The sequence below is a fragment of the Pongo pygmaeus genome, chromosome 6 (assembly GCF_028885625.2).
Source record: "Pongo pygmaeus isolate AG05252 chromosome 6, NHGRI_mPonPyg2-v2.0_pri, whole genome shotgun sequence".
Classification (NCBI taxonomy): domain Eukaryota; kingdom Metazoa; phylum Chordata; class Mammalia; order Primates; family Hominidae; genus Pongo; species Pongo pygmaeus.
This window is the reverse complement of record NC_072379.2, coordinates 78,530,037-78,552,271: the sequence shown is the minus strand read 5'-3', so window position 1 is coordinate 78,552,271 and position 22,235 is coordinate 78,530,037. Positions and strand designations below refer to the sequence as shown.

The window sequence follows — 22,235 nt, the reverse complement described above, 5'->3', positions numbered from 1 at the left end:
TAAAAATACAAAAAATTAGCCAGGCGTGGCGGCGGGCGCCTGGTAGTCACAGCTACTCGGGAGGCTGAGGCAGGAGAACGGCGTGAACCCGGAAGGCGGAGCTTGCAGTGAGCCCAGATCGCGCCACTGCACTCCAGCCGGGGCGACAGAGCGAGACTCCGTCTCAAAAAAAAAAAAAAAAAAAAAAAAAGAATTCTGCAAAAGTAGTGGAAATAGCTTTGGATCTTTTCTAACCAATATTCATAAGTATAATAAGGATGCCACTTTGAGTGTAGATTCTGATAAATCAGTGACATTAAAAACATGTACAGAACAATTTACATGAAAAAGTAATATGATGAATACAATACAGTCAACCTCTGACCTAGAAGAAAGGTTATGAGGGTGGAGCAGGGAAGAAATGCAGAAAAAATCTTTGGCTCAAACCTATAAACACACTTGACTAAAAAAATCTTTGAAATGCACCAAAAAAGAATGCTTTTTCAAACTGCTAATATCTTTGAAAATCATAATGCAGTATACAATTGCTTTTTGGGAAGCAGGTAAATTTTTTAAAGCTGCATTTAATCATAAAAGGTAAAATAAAGGAATTTTAGAATTAGAAAGCATTTAAAATGTCATGTAACCTTACTTCTGCGTTATACACAGGAGGGTACTGAGGCCAGGGGAATATTTAGGCACTTCTCCAGGACTATACAACATGCAAATGCCAGGTTATACTGAATTAAGGGCAGGAGGGTGATACAGCCTTTGTAAGTTTTCTATCACTATTAGGAAAAAAATAGGTACAATGCAGTACTGTGTACAAAGTGATATAATTTGGCCTGAAGCTTAAGCAAGGCCACAGCTGGATGCTTCGTAACGATAGTTCTCTGTTTTTACTTGGATTTTGGGTAAAATATGATGATATTAAGGTGTTTAAGACAGGTTCATTTTAGGACAAAGTTTTGTAGAACTCAGTCTCTCTCTTTCGGTCTCTCTTCTCTCCAGCCCCAAGATAGTTCAAACCTCTCCCTTGCCTCTCCCCTGCCAAAAAAGAGAATCATACAAATGAACCAAACCAAAATAGATAATTACATTGAACAGAACTATCAGTATATGTCAGAAGATTCTAGTTTAATTTCTTCTGGTTTTAACTTTCAGGAAAGTTAATTTCACTATTTTCTTTTGATGCAGCCCATTTTAACCCTTTAAAAATATATTTCTTAGAGAAAAAGATCTATATTATTTCTTGTACTGTTCATTTCAGATTGGACCAGGTAGACATGGGGAAAAGCAGATGCAGAGGGTTGTGTTTTACAGTGGTTATCATTCATACTAAGTTTATATGTGTATTAAGTTGCATTGCACTCAAAGTTTGGAAACAGTATTTCTGAAAGAATTTTCAGCATGAGTAAAGTCTGTAAAAATTGATACAAAGACTATACTTCAGGTAATCACACTTTTGTTCTCACTCAATGAAGCCAACTGTTCATGTATTCTAAGAGTGCATTTTAGAGTAGGTTACTACTTTAAACAGAAGAATGTAAGAAAATCATGCTTTTATTGCTCCATTGTTCTTTATAAAGGAAATGATAGGAAAAAAGGAGGGTGAATGAGCCATTCTTGTCCACCTCTCCCCCAATATTATATTATTAAAACTGGAGTGGTTTAGCAGAAACAATGATAGATTTTTCGGTGTTACTTGGTGGCTCAGTATCCTTTTCTGGTTGAGTATTATAGGAGATGAAGACCCCTGTGAAATATGAAAAATGACAATCCGCCACTGTTTTATATCCCAGGCCAAGTGTCTCGTAGGATCCAGTGAAGGTTGAATGTCTGGGCAGAAGACCTCAGGTCATCAACAGAAAAAGCTCTTTGGCATCCTGTGTCATAGAACAAAGTGTCAAACCTGTTCCCATTACTAGGTGCCTGTGGTGCTTTTCTTAAATAATCAGTCCCATTCAGACAGAGATTTTAAGGCCTCTGATCATCTTTTTATTTCACAAGCAGTATTTTTTTAAGGCTAAATGGCACTAGAAGCAGAATGTTTTTAAAGTAACGTTTAGAAAAGGACTTGGTATATTCCAAAGCTAGCCGGATTCTTTCTCATTTTCCCAAAGGTCAGACAGAAGTTCAGCTCTGACAGCATTGTAGTTGGGCATCCAGATAGAGGCAGGCAACATTCGCTCCAGCTCTACACTCCAGTCTGGGAGGCCTGGGAGCTCCTGTACAAATAGGAATCAATTTTAGGATAGCCTCATGAATCCTGGAGGATGGAATTAGACAAAGCTTTTTTTTGCCCCTGCTTTGACCATTTGGCCTCAGATATGGGTGCCCCGATGCTTTAATTTTTCTTCTTTAAAGTTTAAAGTTTTTAAGAAAATGAAATAGCTGGTAAGTGAAAATAGTCAAGAAAACATTGTAATTATGCTATATGTACATGTGCGTTTTTTCTAAAGTGGATTTTCAGAGACCCAGTTAGAAGGTGTGCTTCACTGCTTTACTCTGCATATGCCCCAATGAATTCCAGGAGGTCACAGCAGCAGAGTACAACTTTTGAGATTAGAAGAGCTTGCTCTTTAAAGAGTTATTTTTAGCTGGAAGGGAGAGTGTAGACCTCAAACTGCTGGCAGGTATGTTCTACAGTGGGGATCTAATTTGGAGGTCTTTGGACATCTGATTCCAGGGGAAGGTCCCAGTGGGGCTCCTCTTGCCTCTGCTGCAGGACTGGGTGGCTCTGCTGATTGTCACTGTCTTGTTTGAAGTATGGTCTCCATCACCCAGGGGAATTCAGCCTGTGGTTGCCCTGGGACCTATTGTCTAGAGTATACATTGTATCTAGGCCCAGACCTCCCAGAGTGTCCACAGCCACACTTGAGGAAAGGACATTCCAGACTCATTAAATATCACAATTCGATTTTGATGTCACTAACTCACGTTCCTGAGATAAATTTCCATATAATTCCTACAGATTAATATGGATATGTGCATCACCCCAGGAGAGGCTCTGGTGAAGGGCAGGCTTGGAGATGCAATGGGCAAGGTTAGGGAAGAGATACCCTCTTCCAGGTTCCGATTTGTGCCCTGAATTTGATCAAGCTCAAGGAGCACTGGCAACCTCACAAGCACCAGAAGAAGCTGGTCCTGGTTCTCTCTTGAGACTAGTGAAACTTCTATGTTGGTGGTGCATTGGAAGGGTGGAGGAAAAAAAACAAAAAACAAAACAGGGTTTGAGGGGGAATGGCAGGGACAGGGTAGAGGCACAGAGATACAGAGACCTAGAGTCAGAAATCCTGAGTGAGACACACAGAAAGGCAGAAAAAGGTAGAAAGATGCTGAAGGACAGAGACACAGACCACAAGAACGACAGAAGAAGGAGACAGATAGAGGGAGTGAGAAAGATACTGAGAAATAGGGACAGTAAGGGAGAGACTGAGAAAGACAGAGACAGCCAGAGTCGGAGCACAGAGGCCGGGTCTGGGAGACGCTGGTTGAGTGGGAGGTGTCAGTAGCGAGGGAGGTGGTGACGGCTCGAAGCATCCCCCGTCCTCCTCCTCCCCCTTCACGCTCAGCCCAGCCGGCGGCGAGGAGTCCAGAGCCCAAGGTCGCCCAGTCCTCTCGGCTGTCTGGAGCTGAATGGCTGGCAGTCCGCGGCTCCCCCGCCTCCGGCCCGGCAGCCACAGGTCGGAGGCTCCCGGCGTCGGCGCTCGAGGCCGGCAGGGGCGCCCTGCACCCTCCCGCGCCCTTCCCCGCCCTACGCTACTCCCTGCTGCTCTACCCGCCACTCCCCGGGGCTTTGCGATCTTCCCTACGCCCCCCGGGAAGGGGGCGCTGCGGCCACCGAAGACACCGCGGGAGCCACTTGTCCCTGTGGGCCCAGCCCGCGAGAGCCCGAGAGCGGGATCTGTTTACACAGGGTACTAATTAGTCTTTGAGGAATCATTCACCCAAGTGCCAAAGTAATTGTCCATGTCAGGAAGGTAGGCGTGCCAAGCCGGGGCTCTGCGGAGAAACCACGACCACCGCGGCCGCCGGAAACCCAACGCGCTCCATAGCGTCCCCGGGTGGCCGGGCAGCACCAGGGACAGCGCCCGGGACTCCACTGGGGACCGGCTCCTGGGCTTCCCAGCGTCGCGGGTAGAGGTACAGCTGCTCCGTGTGCCGCAGGCTCCAGATTCTCGCCACCCCACCCCTCCCTCAGAAACTCGGACTGCTCTCGTCTGCCGTGTGGTTCTCTTTTCTTCCGAAAGGCCAGTGTCTTATCTCTCAACTTCAAGTCCAGAGGACTTGCCCAGTCTCCTCCCCTTAAGTCATTTCCACCATCCTCAGGCAGCTGTGGGAAGCCGAGAGTCCTGGACTGTTCGTCCGGGTGCCAGCGCTGGCAGTCCCAGTCCGTCCGGTGCAGCAGCCCGGCGCTTTCCCCTCTCTCCCTCCCTCTTGCTCTCCCTCCCTTTCTGTCTTCCTCTCTTTCCTCGTCTACTGCTCCCTCCCTCTCTTGCCTCTTAAGTTTCCTCCACCGTGAATCCAACTGTGCCAAGCCTTGGCTCCCGCGAACCAATCCTGAGCGCGACCCAGGCACTGGGACCGCGACTCCGCCAAAGCTGGACGAGGCAGCCGGACCCGTCTGCGCTCGAGCATGGAGACGGAGCGCCTGGGAGGGCACGTCCGGGGCACTGGAGACGCCAGGCCCCAGTAGCTCCTCCATGGAGCCTGCCCAGAGCTGTCCCTTCTCGCAGGATTCGCCCCAAGTCCTGTGCGGTACGTACCCTTCGCCTCCACTGTTCCCGGAGGGTACACCTGGGAGCGGGGTGGTGGGCACGAGGAAGGGACGGCAGGGAGGGGCGCTGGTTAGGAAAGAGAACAAGCCTGGCAGGTGACCCTCACAGCTCGGAGGAGGCTTCTTCTCTAGAAGTTAGCGACCGGCTGTACCCTTTGGCTTGAAAAAAGTAGTGCTAGAGATGTGACTGTGAGCATTCGTGGGTATCTCTGTGTGTGCCAGGGGTTCGAATGGGTAAACTGAGCCCTGCTTTCCTGTATGCAAATTGCATTCTCTTTCCCCACCCCCACTTCACCGAACATGTTGAGATACCTAGCACCTAATCGCGGTCAGTTCTACCTACCCATTCCTCTCACTGCGACCCCCTCGCTCAATCTCTCTCTCTCCCTTTATCTTTCCCCTCTATCTCTCTCTGCTGGTGTGTACGTGTGTGAGCACTGCCAGGGCTGGCGAAGAACCGGCCGCCGCCTTTAGTCCGAGCCGCCCGGCCACCAAACACTAGGGCAGGTCTCGCTGCCAGAGAAGGCTGGGCTCCGAACCAGCCTGCACGCGGCTCAGTGTGCTCAGCCGCCTGGGAACTCGCACCCGAGGAGCGCAGGGGGCAAGGAGCCCCTCACCCTCCCTCTCGCTCCCCCGCCCGCCTGTCCAGCTGCGGACCGCGCGCTTGCTCGTCTCAGGCGCTGGATTTACTCGCTTTTCAATTTTTCGTACCCTCCCTCCCGTTTTTTTTTTTTGGTCCCCCACTCCCCGCCACGACCCCCTTTCCTCGCTTGATTGTCAAGCCTAACCTTGCCCGCGTGGTCATGGGATGTCTAATTTTATTTGTATCTAGGCTGCTGAGAGCGCTCCTTGCTCTGTAAAGTGGATGTCAGGTGGATCTATGTTTTTGAAGGAACAAAGACTCAAAGGAGGCACCGCCAAGGAAGTTTGAGACGCGGGAGAATGCAGGCTGCGTGCTGGTACGTGCTTCTCCTCCTGCAGCCCACCGTCTACTTGGTAAGTCTTGGCGGGTTCGGGGCTTTAGCATTCCCACCCCGGAGGGAGGCAAGGAAACTGGGGGCATGGGGGAGAAGGGTTACGCCGCCAGTTCAGCGAGAGCAGCTTCCTAGCAGCTGTGTTGGAGCAACTTTGGCAAGCTGGTCTCTGGATTCCTGCGGATTTTCCGGGGTTCCCACCCCATTTTCTGCTCCAGTCCCCCAGTCTCCTGCGCGTGATTCTGAAAAGGGGCTAGGGCGCCCCAGACACCCTAAACCCAAGGAGGTAGTGAGATGGGGTGCTTTATGTGGTAGAGGGCCAACGAGAAGAAGTGGAAGGCAGGAACTCTCAGTAGCTCATGCACAGAGTTTAAACGAAGGGAAACGGGGGTGTAGTTGGGTGGTGGACAGCAAAAATCTGCCCAGGTCTGTGAGTTTAAAAGTGAGTCTACCCACCCACTTCCCCGATTTGGAGATGAGACACATAAAAAAGCGCAGTTAACTTTCTTTGACTTGTAAGGGTTCCGACAGGATAAGTTTAACTATCAGGAGTACTGCAAGCAATCGGAGTTAGGTCAGAGATACTCCATCAAACATGTCCACCTTCCTCTCGTCTCGACCTCCCTTTTTCATCAGATAACTAAATCCCATCTCCAGTGACTAGTCCATTATTAGGGAATGGTAGGCCTTGTCGCCAGGGAGAGAATTCTAAACAAAGCCGCGGTCCTTGTCCTTCAGTAGCAGAGTTTTCCGGGGACTGGACTTTGTACACTGCTGGAACTCGGTTCCTGGTTGAAGAGCTTTGTTGTGGTGAATTGGAAGCTGTTTGTGCCATGTTGAGGCAAGGAGAATGCGATATTTCAGGTCTGGCTTCTGGGGTGGGAATGGGGGAATGGGGGTAAGGGACACTTGTGCCCTGCTGGTGAAGTTGTGTTCAGTGCCCCGACCCCCATAGCCCATTCTGGGCTGCGGGAGTGCACCGAGGGCTCGCTATGTTCTGTCTAGGGGTGAGATGCGCTAAAGCAGCCCAAACTCTCTGATGGGACTACACCTCTGATTGGAGGTGGTACTGGCGCTCCTCAATGCCAAGAGCCTTAGATAGAACCCACAAGCCTGAAAGAATTGCCATCCCTGCAATTGACAGCGTTTCTCGGCCGTTGCCCTGGTGCATGTGACTGCAAAGCTGCGAGTTGTGTGAATTCTGTGTATGTGAGTGACTACGTATATATATATGTGTGTGTGTGAATGTGTATTTAACCGATTTTAGCTTCAATCCGAGAACCCTCAATGTTGCCTTTCTTTGCACCTTTATCGCCTGACCGTAGCAGCCGCGGACGCCAGAGGGCGCTGCGCATCAGCGTCCTCGCCCACAGGACACCTTGGGGTAAACAGGTGAAAGCCAGGGCAGCCAATCCAAAAGAACAGCCTTTCTGACTCTGTCACCGAAGTCTGTGCCTTTACCCGCTGGAACGCAGGCGGAATGCAAAAAGTGTCCTTCCCGTTTCCTATCTTCAATCATTTTCACCCCAACCTGTGTCCAGTAAGCCCACTGACATTGAGAGACCATGGATGGAGGACAGAAAGTTGGCCAGAGGAAATATAGAAATTTTTTATTGAGAGATCGGGGGAGGGAATGCAAAGTGAAAGCGACGGGGGGCGGGGGGGGCGGAATTTTAACGATTCCTTTGACCAACGTAACCCGCTTGCCCCTTTCCTCTGCATGCCTTTACGCATGACCTGAACTTGAGGACTGTTCTTACATCCTTGGGCTGTACTCACACACACGGCAAGCGCTTGTGGCTATGGTGCAGCTTATTGCTTGGAGCAAGTATTTCGATAGTCTGGAAAATAATCTATCAAAAGCAGAAGTGAAATCAATACGTTGTGTTAAATTTTAAATGTGTTTGTTGGCAGTTAAACCGTTTTCCACTCATTACAACAACAGTGCTGGATTTATTCTAATGCGCTGCGTTCTCAACAACAAGCGCATTAATTCTCCTTTAATTGTAAACTGGGAGCATTTGAAAACCATTCAGTGTGCAAATTATGCTGATTCAATTACCGTTTAGTTACAGACTTCATTACCTGAATGCCTTTTGGCAATACAGAGAAAGGAGACAATTTTTCCAATTTCACTCAAAACAATACGAAATGTGAACAATAAAATAGAGAAGGCGATTTAGAAGTCCATTCTTTTTTCTCCAATCTAAAGTAGTTTTGTGTGTCGGGGATTAGAAACCACATGCACCACAAAAACTAAGGCTGATGGCTGTGACCCCAGGCAGTATTTCCAGGGATTGTAATCCCATGGATATTTGCCAGCAGAATTCCGAGCTGTTTTCCTGGAAGAGAAAAAGCTGACTTCTACCATAGAAATGAATTTAAAAGGGTGAATTGGGCAGTCATTTCAGGATGGTTTTAGGCAAATAAAGAAGTGGAGAGCCTTGATTAAGACTCTAGAGCAATGAACCGATCAAGAAGTGATCAAGGCTTCTTTCTTCATCTATTTCATTAAATACCAGATACAGTTAACTGGATTGATCATTTGTTTGTAGCTGCATGTTGGAAGATCTTATCCCTTTGTAAGAATCTGCACTAGATGCATACAGATTGTCAGGAGCTGCTTTAAGTTACATTCAAAGAAGGCAAGAGTGGCAAAACCATTATTTTAATTTTCTCTTGAACTGACATAAGCCAGGGAAGAATTTGATGGATAATTTTTGTCTTTGTGAGCTCACACCACTAGTTAAGTGCCTGCATCACTCTGTTTATGCCTTACCTCTTAGCTGATATCTCAGTGCACCCTGCCCTTTAAGCCCATGGTATCTTAGTTATGTTTCCCAGGGAGTAATCACCACATTAAATCTAGGAAACAAGGCTTGTCTAGTTATCTCCTACAGAAATATTTAGGCTTCTGTTTAAAGAGAATACCTTAAATACCCCCAAATTTGAGAATAATTTCTTATGAAAACTCTGCAGTAGGTCAATGCCCCACACCAAACCACAGTTTCCTACCTGTGTTTGGGTGAATGTTTGCAAAGTATGTTTCTGGGCCCAGGATTCTTTGAATGCTTTAGGTTGAGGATTTTTGTGTTTTTTGAGAGACAAGTCTGTCCTAGTTCAAAATAGAAGCTTATTTTAGTACTTTAATGGGAAGCTAATTAGATACGTGCCCACAGAGTTACCTTCTGAATCATGTTAGCTGGAATACTCAAAATCCACCACAGGACAAGCTCCAGCCATAAATGCATGGGGGTGGGAAACTAACTTTTAAAAATAAAGCTAAAGAAAATTTCAGACTATTGAATGTTATGTATTGCAGATTTAAAAGCATGAATTCAATAGGAGAGAAGTCTATGGTTAACAGTGCTTGTTAAAAATAATAAAAAAAGTTTTGCAATCTTTATTCTCTTATTATTCCTGGACCAATTCCAGGATATTTTCAGTATGATACAATGGGATGGCAGGATGATAGCATTTTAACTTTATTGAAGCATATACTGAATAAGCTAGAAAAATATGGTTTCTTGCTGTGAAGAATGGGGGTTCTAACTTGAGTCAGCCTCATTGGATCAAGTAGAAGGATAGGCCAGGACACCAGGAGAGCATCTCCCATAGGGTGTTGCATTCTGTTTGGGGGCTCACCTGTGGTAATTCTCAGTTAGAGAGGTGAGTCTAATGAGCACTTTCTGAGCATGCTAATGAAAAAGTTACTCAGAAATTGAATCCAACGCATCTGACAAGGCATTGTATAATGTTACTGTGACTAGTCACACATCCACAGCTCTATTCCAATGAGAAGGGGTCCCACCATTTCTGCTAGGAATTAAATTGCTAATAATCGAGTTGCTTTTTAAATCAAAATAGGCAGGAATTAAAAATCCTTTCTAAACTTGTGCCACAACATTTTGAGCCATTTATTCTCTCAAATTTGGGATATCCTTAAAATGTGAATTCTACACCAATTGTTTAATAGAGTTTGGAGAGTAATTAATGTATCTATGGGACCACTATCTCTGCATTGTTAAAAGCTAGAACATTTGGGTGAATTCCACTCATTATGAAGATGGCTGTTAAGGTATATTGGAGCTGGGGGAAAAGCAGAGGGAGAGAGACCAGTAATGTCTTTTCTTTGGACTAGGTATGTGTACTTCTCATCCTTTAAAAATTAAGCCAGCTGCACACTGAAAATTTTAATCAATTTGAGCTTATTACTGAAAATAAACAAAATAAAATAAATTTCCTGACAGTGACTATTAAGTGCTCCCTATTAAGGCTGGTTCTTGGAGGCAGTACTGAAAGTTTCTCATTCCACTGCATTTCCTGACTGTTTTGCTACAGACCAGCCTTTTAGATAGATACAGGATTCAGACTAGGTTTTTGGAAGGCCCTCTACCCCAGCAGCACAGCCTTAGAACTCATCAGTTTTAAGATGTATTCCTGAGCTCTGGGGGACACAGAAGTTGCTACTATTCTAGGCATTTCCCTGAAATGTTCAACTTTCCATTGACCAAGAAAGCAGCTCGCCCAAGTGTGTGGGAAGCACTTGGGTGGACACGTTTCTGCCCCATTTCCAGAAGGATTATCTTGGTCTGAGGCCTTCTAGTGATAGCTTTAGAGAAGCTGACTTTAGTATTAGGAAAGAACCAGGATTGCTCCAACTTTCTCAGCGGTATTTTTTCGGAAAGCCATTAAATTCGTGGCTCCTCTGTGCGAAGTTGATTTCTATTTGGCTTTGAATTGTTGATGGCTATTTCTTCCTTAATGAAAGTGTCGTCTGGGTGAAAAATATATCAAGTGGCTGGGAAATTGGTTGATTTTTTTTTGAGATAGGTGCCCAATGTCCTATTTTTCTATCTGAGGAAAGATTTTCTGCAGACTACAGAAATTGACAGCATTGTCCGGGTAATAACTGTCGTCGACAATATTTTCGAAAGGGCATTTGAGTGACGAAAGCATTTGGATATTGCTTTTTCAAATAAGAAATTTTCTGCCCTGAGCTTCTTTGATTTTATAGGAGGTGGGGAGTTGACTAGGGGGGCGATGGGGAAGAAGGAGCCTCGTATTGGCAAAGAGATGCCTTCCCCATCCTCCCAGTCCTGGAATACCAAGGTGCTTGTCAGCTTCGCCTGGAATTCCTGGATCTGAAGAGCCCTCAAATAATTCGGCTGCGAGTCAAAAGGGAATTTCGGGAATGAGGAATAACACTCTTCTTGCGCTCCTATAAAGCAAATGATGGAAGCTCTGAAAGTTTGCCTGCTCTCAAGTGGGAAGTTAGGAAGTGTGCGTTTTTTCTGATTTTTTTTTAAAAATAAAAAGTGTCTAGCTTTGATTCGATTCAGGAAAGCTCCTCTTGGGCAACCATGTCCATTAGGGGCTTCAGATCTCATTTTAAGACCTTAACAGTCCTCGCCGTTCTAATTAAGGAAAGGCAGGCGAACCTGCCAGCCGAGAGCGGTCGGGTCAGCGGCTTCATGGTGCAGCCGAGTCTCAAAGCGGGTCTGCACTCTCGCCTCCCTCTGCATTCTCTTAGCCACTATTTGCCTGGTCCCGTCGCGTGTGTGCAGGAAGTTTCAGTCTTGATTTATCCACTAGTCAAGTTCCCGACCAGTTCTTTTTCTGGATGTCAGCACTAACCCCCTCCCGGAGCTTGGTAAACACAGCGCGCGCACTTTTCTGCCTCAGATTGGCATGTTGACGACTCTGCTTGAAGGAATGTGACAATAAAGTGGGAAACCAAAGCTTGGCAAGCACTTAATCAAGGATAAAAAGGTTCCGCTGTAAGGATGTCACTCAATTTATTGTGAAAGTCGAATGAATTACGTTTAATGAAAGTGCTCCCCAGATGAATATTACCAGCAATTTCCTGAGTTGGCTCTGTCAGCTCGAGATGAGGAAATGCCAACCCAGATCAGAAAAGAGCGCCCGTCTCAATTACTATGCAAGCTTTCCAAGAGCGGCTTTTTATTGAGATGATATATATTGGCGGCTTCTTCAAACCCCTCCGCGCGCCCAAGAGCGCGTTTGCGCATTTTCCAAGTTTGCTCTGCCCTCGCGGGTTGGTGGCTGTTGTTTAAACTTCTGATGACCGCGCTGTGTTTCTGCTACTGGATGAAAACCTAATTACCTCCTCTGTAAACAGCTTTCCCTAGTATATTTTATTGACTGCGGAGGTGGGAGCCGGCAGGGGGTCTGTGGGGGTGGGCGGGGAGCGGATTCTCTTGCTCCGGTGCCCTCTGTTACCGAAAGTTCCTTAGGCGTCTAGTCATGGGCTCGGGGTAGTGGAAAGCCAGATGGCGTCGGGAGCCAGGGCGTTGGGACGGCAGAAGCAGTGGGGTCCCAGGAGCAGCAAGACAGTAGCGCCTCTCGGGCCATGGCTTGCGAAAAGCTTTCCTAGCTCCTTCTTCCTATAAATTAATGAGGGTATTCTACTCGTTTAAGCCGGAAATACGATGGGGAGGGGGAGACACAGGCCGCATCCAGAGCGCATCGCCTCATCTGCATGAGAATGGAGAACCGGGAGGCTTTTCTTGTACTGTTTCTTTCTCCCACAATAAGACAAATTGCTGCTTAGAAAAACTGAGTGTTTCCTTAGAAACTGGCTTGCGGGGGCTCTGCGCGTCCCCGCGGAACCTGCCTCTGGCCGCGCCTCGCCATCACCCCCGCCGCCCTAATGGATTCTGAAGCGAAGGATCCTAGCCGCCGCGGCTAAGGGCGCAGGGGGAGGCCGCGCGTCCTCGCCACACCGGAAGGAGAGGGCACCCGGCTCACACATCCCACCCTGTGTCTTAGACCCCATCCTCACACATTGACTTTAAAAGGCCGTTTTCCTTCGTCTTCTACAAGAAGCAGGAAACTTTTTTCGACGTAGGCTTCATACCCTCCCCTCGGAAACTCAGTCCGCTGACCGAAGCCGCAGTGTTCAGGCCCCGGGGTTTCCCAGCCGGAGTGGCCGCCGCCACAGCTGCGCGCTTTATTGTCTGCTTTCAGTCGCAGGTGACCTCGAGCGATACCGACAGGTTTATGGAAACACAGATGCAGCCCTCTCTTGTCCGGAGCCCAAGTCTCCATACCAAAGCGCTGTTTCTGGGGAACTTTTCGTCGACGCCACCAAGCTTCGGTGCTTTTGGGACAGCGGGCTGGATAGCGGCAGTTCTCGGGAGATAGGCCGCGAGCTATAAGATTTGATCGCGGGCAGGCGGGCGTGGGGCACGCCAGGGCCGGGAGAGCGACTCTTCAGCACTAGGGCCAGCGCCACAGGCTCCGCCCCGCCTGGTGCCAGCAGTAGGGCCTCTCTCCCCTTGCTTCTCCGGCTGGGTCCTTAAAGTCGAGTTAGCACTCTCGGTTTCCGCAGATACCTCCTCAAGGTCCGCTCGCGACTGTGACGACCCGCCTACCCCTTCCAGTTATTCGGGGGGCAGCTAGCGCCAGTCGCTAGGTCCCCACCATGCCCTGCGGTCAGAAACTCTTGCTTGCACCTCTCTCCATTCCCCCACTCCGTGGTTGCGGCGTCACGTGGTCACCACGGAGATTATCCGAATCCCTCTTTTCCCCAACTTCTCCCCCTACTCCTTCTCCCATTCTCTCACAGTTCATTAAATCTACCCCTCCTCCGAAACAGAAACGTGAAGCCTGTAACATAGAGCTAGAAGTGTCTTTAGTAATGTAAAAGTCTCAACTGACACACAAGGAAACTGAGGCAACTAACTTATTCGCAAGAGCAAAACCCTATGGGGAGAAGCGATTCCTGCCCCTCTTCCCCCGGCGAGGAACACGGCTGGAGCCACCCAGGCGCCTTCCAGGCTAAGGCACCTCTAGCGGCGCGCAGGGGTGAGGGATAGGGTGGGGAGAGTCCTAATTATTATGAATTTCTAAAGGCGCAGTAATTATTCACGGGGAGCAGGACAAACCACGGCCAGGCAGGGAAATCGATATATTTGCTATCGAAAGTGCCTGGCTCGCCTTTAATGCAGACGAATGGGGGGATGCAGCCTCATTATTTTCTGTGGTTAGGCTCGCCAGCGTGGGGCCTGATGCAGCGTGAAATCTATCATCATTAGACCCGGGATGGGGCGGAGGGGGGCGGAAATTTCTTTTTACTTACCAAACCGCAACAACAAACAATGACAAACAACCCCCCCACCCCCACAAACACTCATTCTCACACAACGTTGCCCTACCTCCCTCGCCCCTTGCCCTGGCCGCTGTTGCACACTCCCCTGGGGGCTGTCTGCACGCTCTAGAGCAGACACTGCAGTCACTTAAAGTGCGCCCGGTTCCTCCACCGCAGCGGTCACACCGTTGATTTGATCCAGAAATAAGACGGATAGTACCGAGCATTGGCGCTAGGGGTTGTCTATGTCAAAGGCGAAGGTTGGCTGGGAAGTTCTGTCCGTTTCTTTTGCCTTAGCGTAGGAGTCAATCCTTTTCTTGTCACCCGATTCTGCAAATTCTCGCTGTATTAAAGGAGCAGAGATCTGGCATGTAGTGCTCCATTAACCCGTAGCATAAGTTAGCTCGGAGAAAGGCAAGCCCTCGAGAAGGGAACGAATCAGAAGGTGAAAATAGCGGTCGGGAATTGAATAGGCGAGAAAGAGAAGGTTTAGGCGCTCCGAGGCCCTGGCGAGATTCTGGCCTTTAGCTTAAGGGCCAGCCCGCTTTAGTTTTCTAGGACTGGGTATAGGCCCCACCTCCACCCACTGAGGTCACTGAACTGTCCAGGGTCTTGCTTGCTGGATTACAAGCCTATTCCCATTTCTCCTCTCTTCCGCAGTCCACCCTCCTTGGCACAGTCTTTTTCACACTCAGAAGTTGCCTGATGCCCCCGGTGGACAGCTGCTGGGATGAAACTTGTGTTCCTGTACAGTTGTCTTCACAGTTACCTGCAATGCCGTAGTACTTAGGGTTAACTGAGGTGTGTGTGTGTGGTGTGCATTTGTGAGTGCCTCGTCTTCATCTAGCTCACCCCTCCCTTATAACAGTGAATCAATCGCTGCAAAGAAGATAGGATGTAGCAGTTTTAAAATAACCTAACTCCTTCATTGCAGTCAAATGATCATATTTATAATAACATTAATGAGAACAAAATTAAAAATTATGGCTTTCCAGGCATTAAAGTAATAATATCTGCCCTCTTCTCTTGGATTTTCTTTTCCTCAGAGCCCAGCCTTTTTATGGCATATTGTGATTACCTGAGTGTCTTTGTTTCCTTGTGGTCAGAGACAGCTAGCCAACACAATACTAAGACTGTATGATGTAGGGCATCATTTCCTCCCACCCTCTTCATTTTTAGAGGCTTTGTAATTAAACTCTGTGAGATATATGTAACATACATCCAGTGGAGAGCTCTTTTATTTATATTTATGTAGCATGCTGAGAAAGAAAAATTAAGGAAGTGCTTATATTGAAGTAATAAACCTGCTTTGATATTAACAGAATTGTCCTCTTAATTTACTTTTCTCAAGTCTAAAGGACTATCTCTCTGAGACCAGACCCCACAGTCAAGCCTCTTTAAAGAGAGATCCCAATAAAGCGAAAAAGACATTTATTAGCTTGTACTAACTTAGAGGAACAAAAGGCCAGGCTTACCACTCACTGGAAATGTACACTATGGTAAAGTGCAGTATGATGCAGGAAGCTGAGCAGAAAGAGGTGACTGGAAACAGCTGCAGGGCCCTACATTTTTTTGCCTCCCTGCCTCTAACCCACCACAATGCATAAATTTACACATAGTGTAACAGGGCCTTCTAGAGCTAAGATAAAGATACAAATTGTCAGGAATTTTAATACAATTGAAAACCGCAGACTAAAAGAAAGAGGCACTTTCTTCGCTAAGAGGTTATTGGCACAAAAATTATGACAAAGATTTAGAGAAAATTTCCTGGTTTTAAAGAGCCTTTTTCATTTACAGATTACACATACACATATACACAAAGAAAAGCAAGGTTATATGTTTCTATGTATTCACCTCTTTAGAGGATTCCATGGAAAATAATTGTGGAGAATTCTTTTGCTTTCATATAAGTTGTTCCAACATGGGTTTGAAAGTACCATTTCCTTGATAGGAATCTGATACCCGACATTGCACTGTTGTCCTGTTTATGTCAGTGTTTTCAGCTACAGAATGAAAGCAATTTTGGTAAAGAGGAACTACAATGGCATGATAGCTGAAATTTTAGTCATGCGCACTCCAACCTCTTCAACTGAACTTTAGAAAATGATTCTTCTCCTTGTAACCTTGTAGCTGGATGTTATTAGAGGCCCATAGGTATATAAAACAGCTTATATAAAATTAATGGACTGCTTTACATTCACAATCTCTTACTTTTGAAGCCCTTGTGAAATATTGCATCTACTTAAAATAGGAAGAATATAAAGTTAGGTTTGGTGTGCAATCAATAGTTGTAAATGGTTCAGTGAAATATTTGATTGTTTTGAGTGAGTTTCACAATGTAATGGAAATTTACTCTGTCTTACTGCAGTGATATGAACACTGGTATGCTAATCATGGGTTGTCCCTTCTTTTATGTACTTGACCTGTTTTGAAACTGATTGTAAGAGTCCAAGGTAACATCTAAGTACATAATCAAAATTTTAGGAATCATGCATTTTCTTAACTTACCAGATACAAAGAAATCTATGGGTCACAAAGAAGTCACGGCTAAGAAAGAAAAAGGCCTCTCTAACATTGCTTTATTATTTTGCTTAAAATAATCAACAATATATGAGTTATGTATTGTTGATATTCTATATGCATTTTTGAATAAGTAAATGAATAGAGGTTTTGATTTTAGCATCAAACATAATAAAAATGAGACTTTTTGAATGTAGTTAAATCGTTAAAACCAAATCTCTTCCTGTTTTCCATAGGCACAATTTGAGGTCTTTATTTTTTTCTTCCTCCAAACAGAAATTAAAACTACATTTTATCATTTATTCTGTTACATAGTTTATGGATCTCTAAGAAATGCCATAAGTTCCACTATGATTTCCTTTTTTCCTTACCATATATTTATACTGGGGGAATGAAGCATTTTTTTTTCTTGCCTTCCTGGACTGAGAACTATATACGGTTAAAAATCATGGTGACATTTTAAAAAGCTGTTCCCCCTCCCCATTTCATTCCAATGATACCTAGAATAGTAATATTCTTTTTTTTCTTAGAAGAATGACCACTGCACTATCCTGTTAACATCTCTAAATCAGAAACAGTGCCCTGACTTATCAACTGGCTAGATGCACTGCTGGTGCTGCCCAATACTTGATGGAAAACTCTTGAAAGCATGACCTGGGCTATATGAGACCTATTATATTTTCTGTTTGAGAAATTTTAAGTGAAAATTCCATAATTAATCCTAAGTTTAATTCTAAAGCCTGTTTGCAGAATGAGGAGTTGTGATTTGTTGTTGGAGCAGCTGTGGTGTTAGTAACAGAGCTGTCTACCTAATCTCTGAAATTGAAGATATAAAACACCTTTACTCACATATTTTTTTCCAGTTATTTGTGAATAGTTTCTTTCACCAGGGCACCATCATTTACTGTGTTAGAGAATTAAATGCAGAGAAAGATGCAAGCCACTGCATATGAAAGGAAGTTATTCATGCCTGGTCAGTGTAGTATTTCTCTGGTCTTGATGTGGAACTTAATTGCTATTGATGTGGAGATTTTGCAGAACATGGCAGAGTTTTTGCATCTTTCACAAGAAATATATAATTGAATGATGAGTGCCTGGTGTTAGCTTTTCAACCTTTTTTCTTTTGGTTTAAAAATGCAGAATTGTGAACAGCTGCAGCAAAGAGGCAGCTACAATATCTAGCTATTATCAAATAAATGCAGATCTGGCATATGAGCTGAACTACCACTTTTGGATCTGCACCTCTTGAATAAACATTCTGAAGTATGGAAGCATGAAAAGTGAATGATTTGGCCTGAGGTGTTTAATCCTGCCTTGCATTCTTGACTGAAATTCTTCACAATTAGGGTGACTCACATTAATATGTGTCCAGATGCATTTGCACAGATTGATGGATTCCCCCCCACCCTTGATGTTCCTTGAACAAGTGGTTAAAAGTGTGAGAGGCTTTAAAGGCAAATCCACGTGCCTCCAGGTGGCTGATATCTTCCCAAAGACCATCATCAAACTTCCAGCCAGGTGGATAATATCATGGCACCCAACCAGGTGTCAACACTGAATTCACTTGGCTCCAATGAGGACCTGGCCATAAGAGAGAGAAAACGCCTGTTTTCAGTTATCCCAGGACCTCTCTCTCTCTCTCAGATCCCTCACTGCAATTCTTAAGGGAAGCAGCATTGTGAATGACTGGCTAGGAGAAAAGAGAAGGTAATAGCAAAGTATTTCCTTAATTCTGTGACTTTGGGCAAACTTAACTTCTCAATCCTCAATTTCCTTACTTGAAAAATGGGGCTGAAAATACCTCCCACCCAGTAGAGTTATTATTGAGAATTCACGGAGTTAATGTATTCTAAAGAGCTTAGAAAGGTGACTGGTAAAATGCAATGATGAACTAACAAAGAAAAAAGTCTTGCTAACATTTTAGAGAGAAGGGTTTCTGGACCAGGTTCCCATGTGCTTCCAGCACAGTCCGTATGAATATGACACAGAAGGGCTGATTCTATCCTAGGGCCATATTTTTTGTTTCCTTCTTTCAGCTAGTTGATAGCTATATAGTTGCTCAGTGCTGCCCAGAAAGCCATATGTATTTAGAGTGGATAGTTACTTTTATGATTACAGCCAGAAGAAAATGGACATTCGGCTGGGTGCGGTGACTCACGCCTGTAATCCTAGCACTTTGGGAGGCCGAGGCGGGTGGATTGCTCGAGCTCAGGAGTTTGAGACCTGCCTGGGCAACATGGTGAAACCCTGTCTCTACTAAAATACAAAAAACTAGCCGGGTGTGGCGATGCATGCCTGTAGTCCCAGCTTTGGGAAGCTGAGACAAGAGAATTGCTTGAACCTGGGAGGGGGAGGTTGCCGTGAGCTGAGATTGTGCCACTGCACTCCAGTCTGGAAGACAGAGCAAAACTTCGTCTAAAAAAAAAAAAAAAAAAGGACATTTCTACAGCAACTAGCCAATTATTTATGGAAATGAAGAGACAAGTCATCAATAGGCTCAATAAATAGATTGCCTAATTGAGATGAGAATCTTTGTGATGTTTTAATTCCATGTGGCAAACACTATGGCCATTTATTAAGATCTGATTTTAAATATTAATTTGTGAGTAGTATTTGCTTTAAATTACTTTTAACACTTGAGATTATCTTAAAATTTGCACACAGTAAAATCAAAACTTATAATAGCCTACTGGGTTTCAAAGTCCAGGGGCCTTTGGCCAGGGGACTTTTTCCTATTGAAGTTCATTCTAGCTGAATATCTGAGTGTGACACATTAACTCCCCGGAAGTACTTGTCGAAACAGTTTGGTGGAATAAGAGCCACAGTATCCCTCTCATATGCTGCTAAAAATATCGTGTATAGGTTACCATATGCCCCCTTCCAAGGCATTGCCCTGGGTATCCAAGAAGAGTTCCTACACAGAAACACTATTTTGTTTTATATTTGACATTAGAGTGGGGAAGGTGTAAAGACTACTAGAAAGGATAAAATGTTCCATATTTCTGTTTATATTCTGAGGCAAGCACTGTGCCAGGACCTTAACATGGAGTTTTTTTTCCATTTAGTTATTTTAATGATCCTATAAGATGACATGTACTATTAATATTAGGTCATATTAATATCTTTACTGTTAATATATTTATATGCTCGTGCTAGTGATATGGTTGATAATACCCATTTTATAGATGAGGAAATTGAGGCACTGAGAGTGTGTCTGGTGTAAGGTGGCAAGATTATGTCTCAGGCAGTCTTATTCTTGAGCCAGGGCTTTTAATCATTAACCCATGTTATGTTTGTGTTGGAGAGTCTCATTATAAAAATATTTCAAAAGAAATAAATATGTTGCCTTCCATTTCAATTAAGAGTTCTTTTTTTCTCCCTCCTTTGGGCAGATCTTATTTGGGGAACTGGGGTCTGCATAAAATTGCTGTTGGTACTACTGTCGTTAAGTAGTTTTATTAGATGCAGTTTTTATTCTTTAGGGACTTCCCATCAAATGGGGATACAAAGTTAAGAAATGCAAGCTTGATACTGATGATTGTGACTGCAGCTTCTGCTCATGGCATGTGGGACACAAGCATTTTAGGAATTCTGCATCTATTGACCTGACCAATATGAAAAATGATCCCTGAGCCTCAGGGTAAGGTAAGAAGTGAGAGTGGGACATAAAGTACAACCCTCAGTCATCTGTAGTAGATTTAAAAGTGGTACATAACATCTGTATCTCTTCTAACAAATCACACTCATGTTTTTTGAATTATTTGCCATGTCTTGGCAGCAGGAGGTGGGGAGAGAAGAGCAGAGTTCACTTCTAAGGGGGTAACCACATATACAAAGCATAAACTCTAACTTTCCTGTGGCATTTAATCTAATGAGTCCTGCCGTGCTGACAGCTTACTGGATTTAAAAGGGGATGCAAATCTACACTCTTTTTAAAGTAAAATATTTTCACAATTATACAAACTATGAAACTTCAAATCTGCTTAGTTTAAAACCTTACAGTCAAAAGAGTTTCAGACATCCAACTAACTTAGCACAGGTCTTTCATTGCATTCTGCATGTGTAAAGATGAAGCAGAAAACTTCCTTCACAATATTTTATAGAATTATTCAGTCTATGTTGGATCTAGAAATTTATCTATCTCTGAAAAATAAAAGTAGGTCCAAGACACTTTTGCCCCAAGTGGAAATCCTCTGGTAAGAGATGAGGGAGGAGAGTCTGGCTTCATTTCAGTCTTGTACTACATTTGACCTTGGGAAAGCTTAGTTATGCCTTGGGGCAAAAAATTAAATGTTCCATTTTGCAGCAGTATCATCTTTCACCTTTATGTGGATTTAAAAATGTAAATAAAATTGCTTTCTGTAAATGGTATACATGAAGGTCATATTCATATTCTCTGCAAGAATTCAAAATGCCATTTGACCCATCATTGGCTCAATAGATAATAATGTGTTCTATTAGTTTCTAGTAATCTACTTTTTAAGCATTTTATGACCCAATATTTTAATGCTTAGTTCCTAGTTTGTGAAATAAGAAGTCAGAAATAAACCTTTTAGCACCTCATTGTAGATTTATTTATAGAATGTGTGCTTTCAACTTTGAACTTTAAAAAATGCCAAATCTTCCCAGAATATATTTCCTTAGTTATAAAAGTGGTCTGGATGAACATCTGCACTGGGGAAGAATATGCATTTGAACGATTTTGAGGGCTCTAGCTTTTTTTTTTTTTTTCCAACTATCATCTGTGTTCCTTTTGCTTATTTTTTCTTATAGATCCCTCAGAAATTAGGGTTTAGGAATCCTGATAACAGAGTGCAGCTAATAGACTTGGAAAGTAAAGTGACTGTTCTGTCTTTCAGAGAGCGGGTGTCTGATTTATTTTTATTGCTATTTGGATAATAAGACCCTGATAGATCCTTGTATTTAATTGTCATGATTTTGATCGCTAATGACTTTTGATTGCTTCTTCTGGAGACACCTGTCAGCCGCTTCCGAAGCACAGATGGCTTTATCAGCAGCAGTAGGAGTTTCTTTTTCTTACTAACCTTGAGCTGAACAAATTATTTTTGGAATATGAACATACCAATGTCACCCCAAGTTTTTCTGTCTTTGAAACATTATTTTGTTTATTGAATAATGAATTGAGACTGCTCTTTTTCAAAAGCTTTTGGATTTTGTTTGATAGTAAAAAGCATTAGTCTTTTGTCTGAGTAGGTGTGTGACAATTATCCAGTGGCCAAGGCCATACAACTATGGTGAGAGAATACTTCTCTGTTTACTTGGAACAGTTCTGTTTTATGCCCATTGCCTATATCAAAAAAACCCTCCTCTTATATTCAGAAGTATCCTGGTTTGGATAATTAAATTATATCATCATCTTACATGTGGTTCAGTGTTCAAAAGGCTGACTGAGAAAGGTTGATCATGAGCTATGAAAGATTGCTGCATAGGCAAGAAGAGTATTTCCATTTCTTTTCCGTGATCCTTTCCCCATTAGGCATTCAGGGTCCTCATGGACTTGGGTGCATAGGGTTCACCATGGTATGTCTCATGGAACATAGCCTAAACTCTTTTCCTTAAAAGTCTGGTAAAATTTTTGAATGAAAATTGGGCAGTACACAGTTAGTTACTGGAAAAGCTGACAGAAGAAAACTGAGTGATTAGCCACTCAGATGTCCTGCAGTTTGCATCAGCCTGGTGAAATTGATTGGGTCCCAGGCCCGGAAATGGAACTTCGTCAGTGATTCTAGAGTTAATAGATATTCAGAAATAAACTGACTGTCACCAGAATACCTTTTTGATATACCCTTTTCTTGTGAGAAGAATATCTGAAACACTAGAGTACTTTCCTTTCTAATAATCCAATAAC

General features: G+C 44.3%; 1 protein-coding gene across 3 annotated transcripts in view; it reads left to right on the top strand.

Moving 5' to 3' along the window:
• The window catches only part of NXPH1 (neurexophilin 1), a 336,096-nt gene that overhangs the window by 3,279 nt on the left and 310,582 nt on the right, over positions 1-22,235 (top strand). The window contains exons 1-2 of one of the 3 annotated variants that reach the window (XM_054496865.2): positions 3,594-4,740; positions 5,592-5,755. In XM_054496865.2, coding sequence (XP_054352840.1) covers positions 5,702-5,755 — 54 coding nt within the window. In that variant the 5' untranslated portion in view covers positions 3,594-4,740; positions 5,592-5,701. Of the gene's footprint in view, positions 1-3,593; positions 4,741-5,591; positions 5,756-19,904; positions 20,012-22,235 lie in introns of those variants that run through there. The other 2 variants (XM_063667529.1, XM_054496866.2) reach the window with 2 other exon arrangements.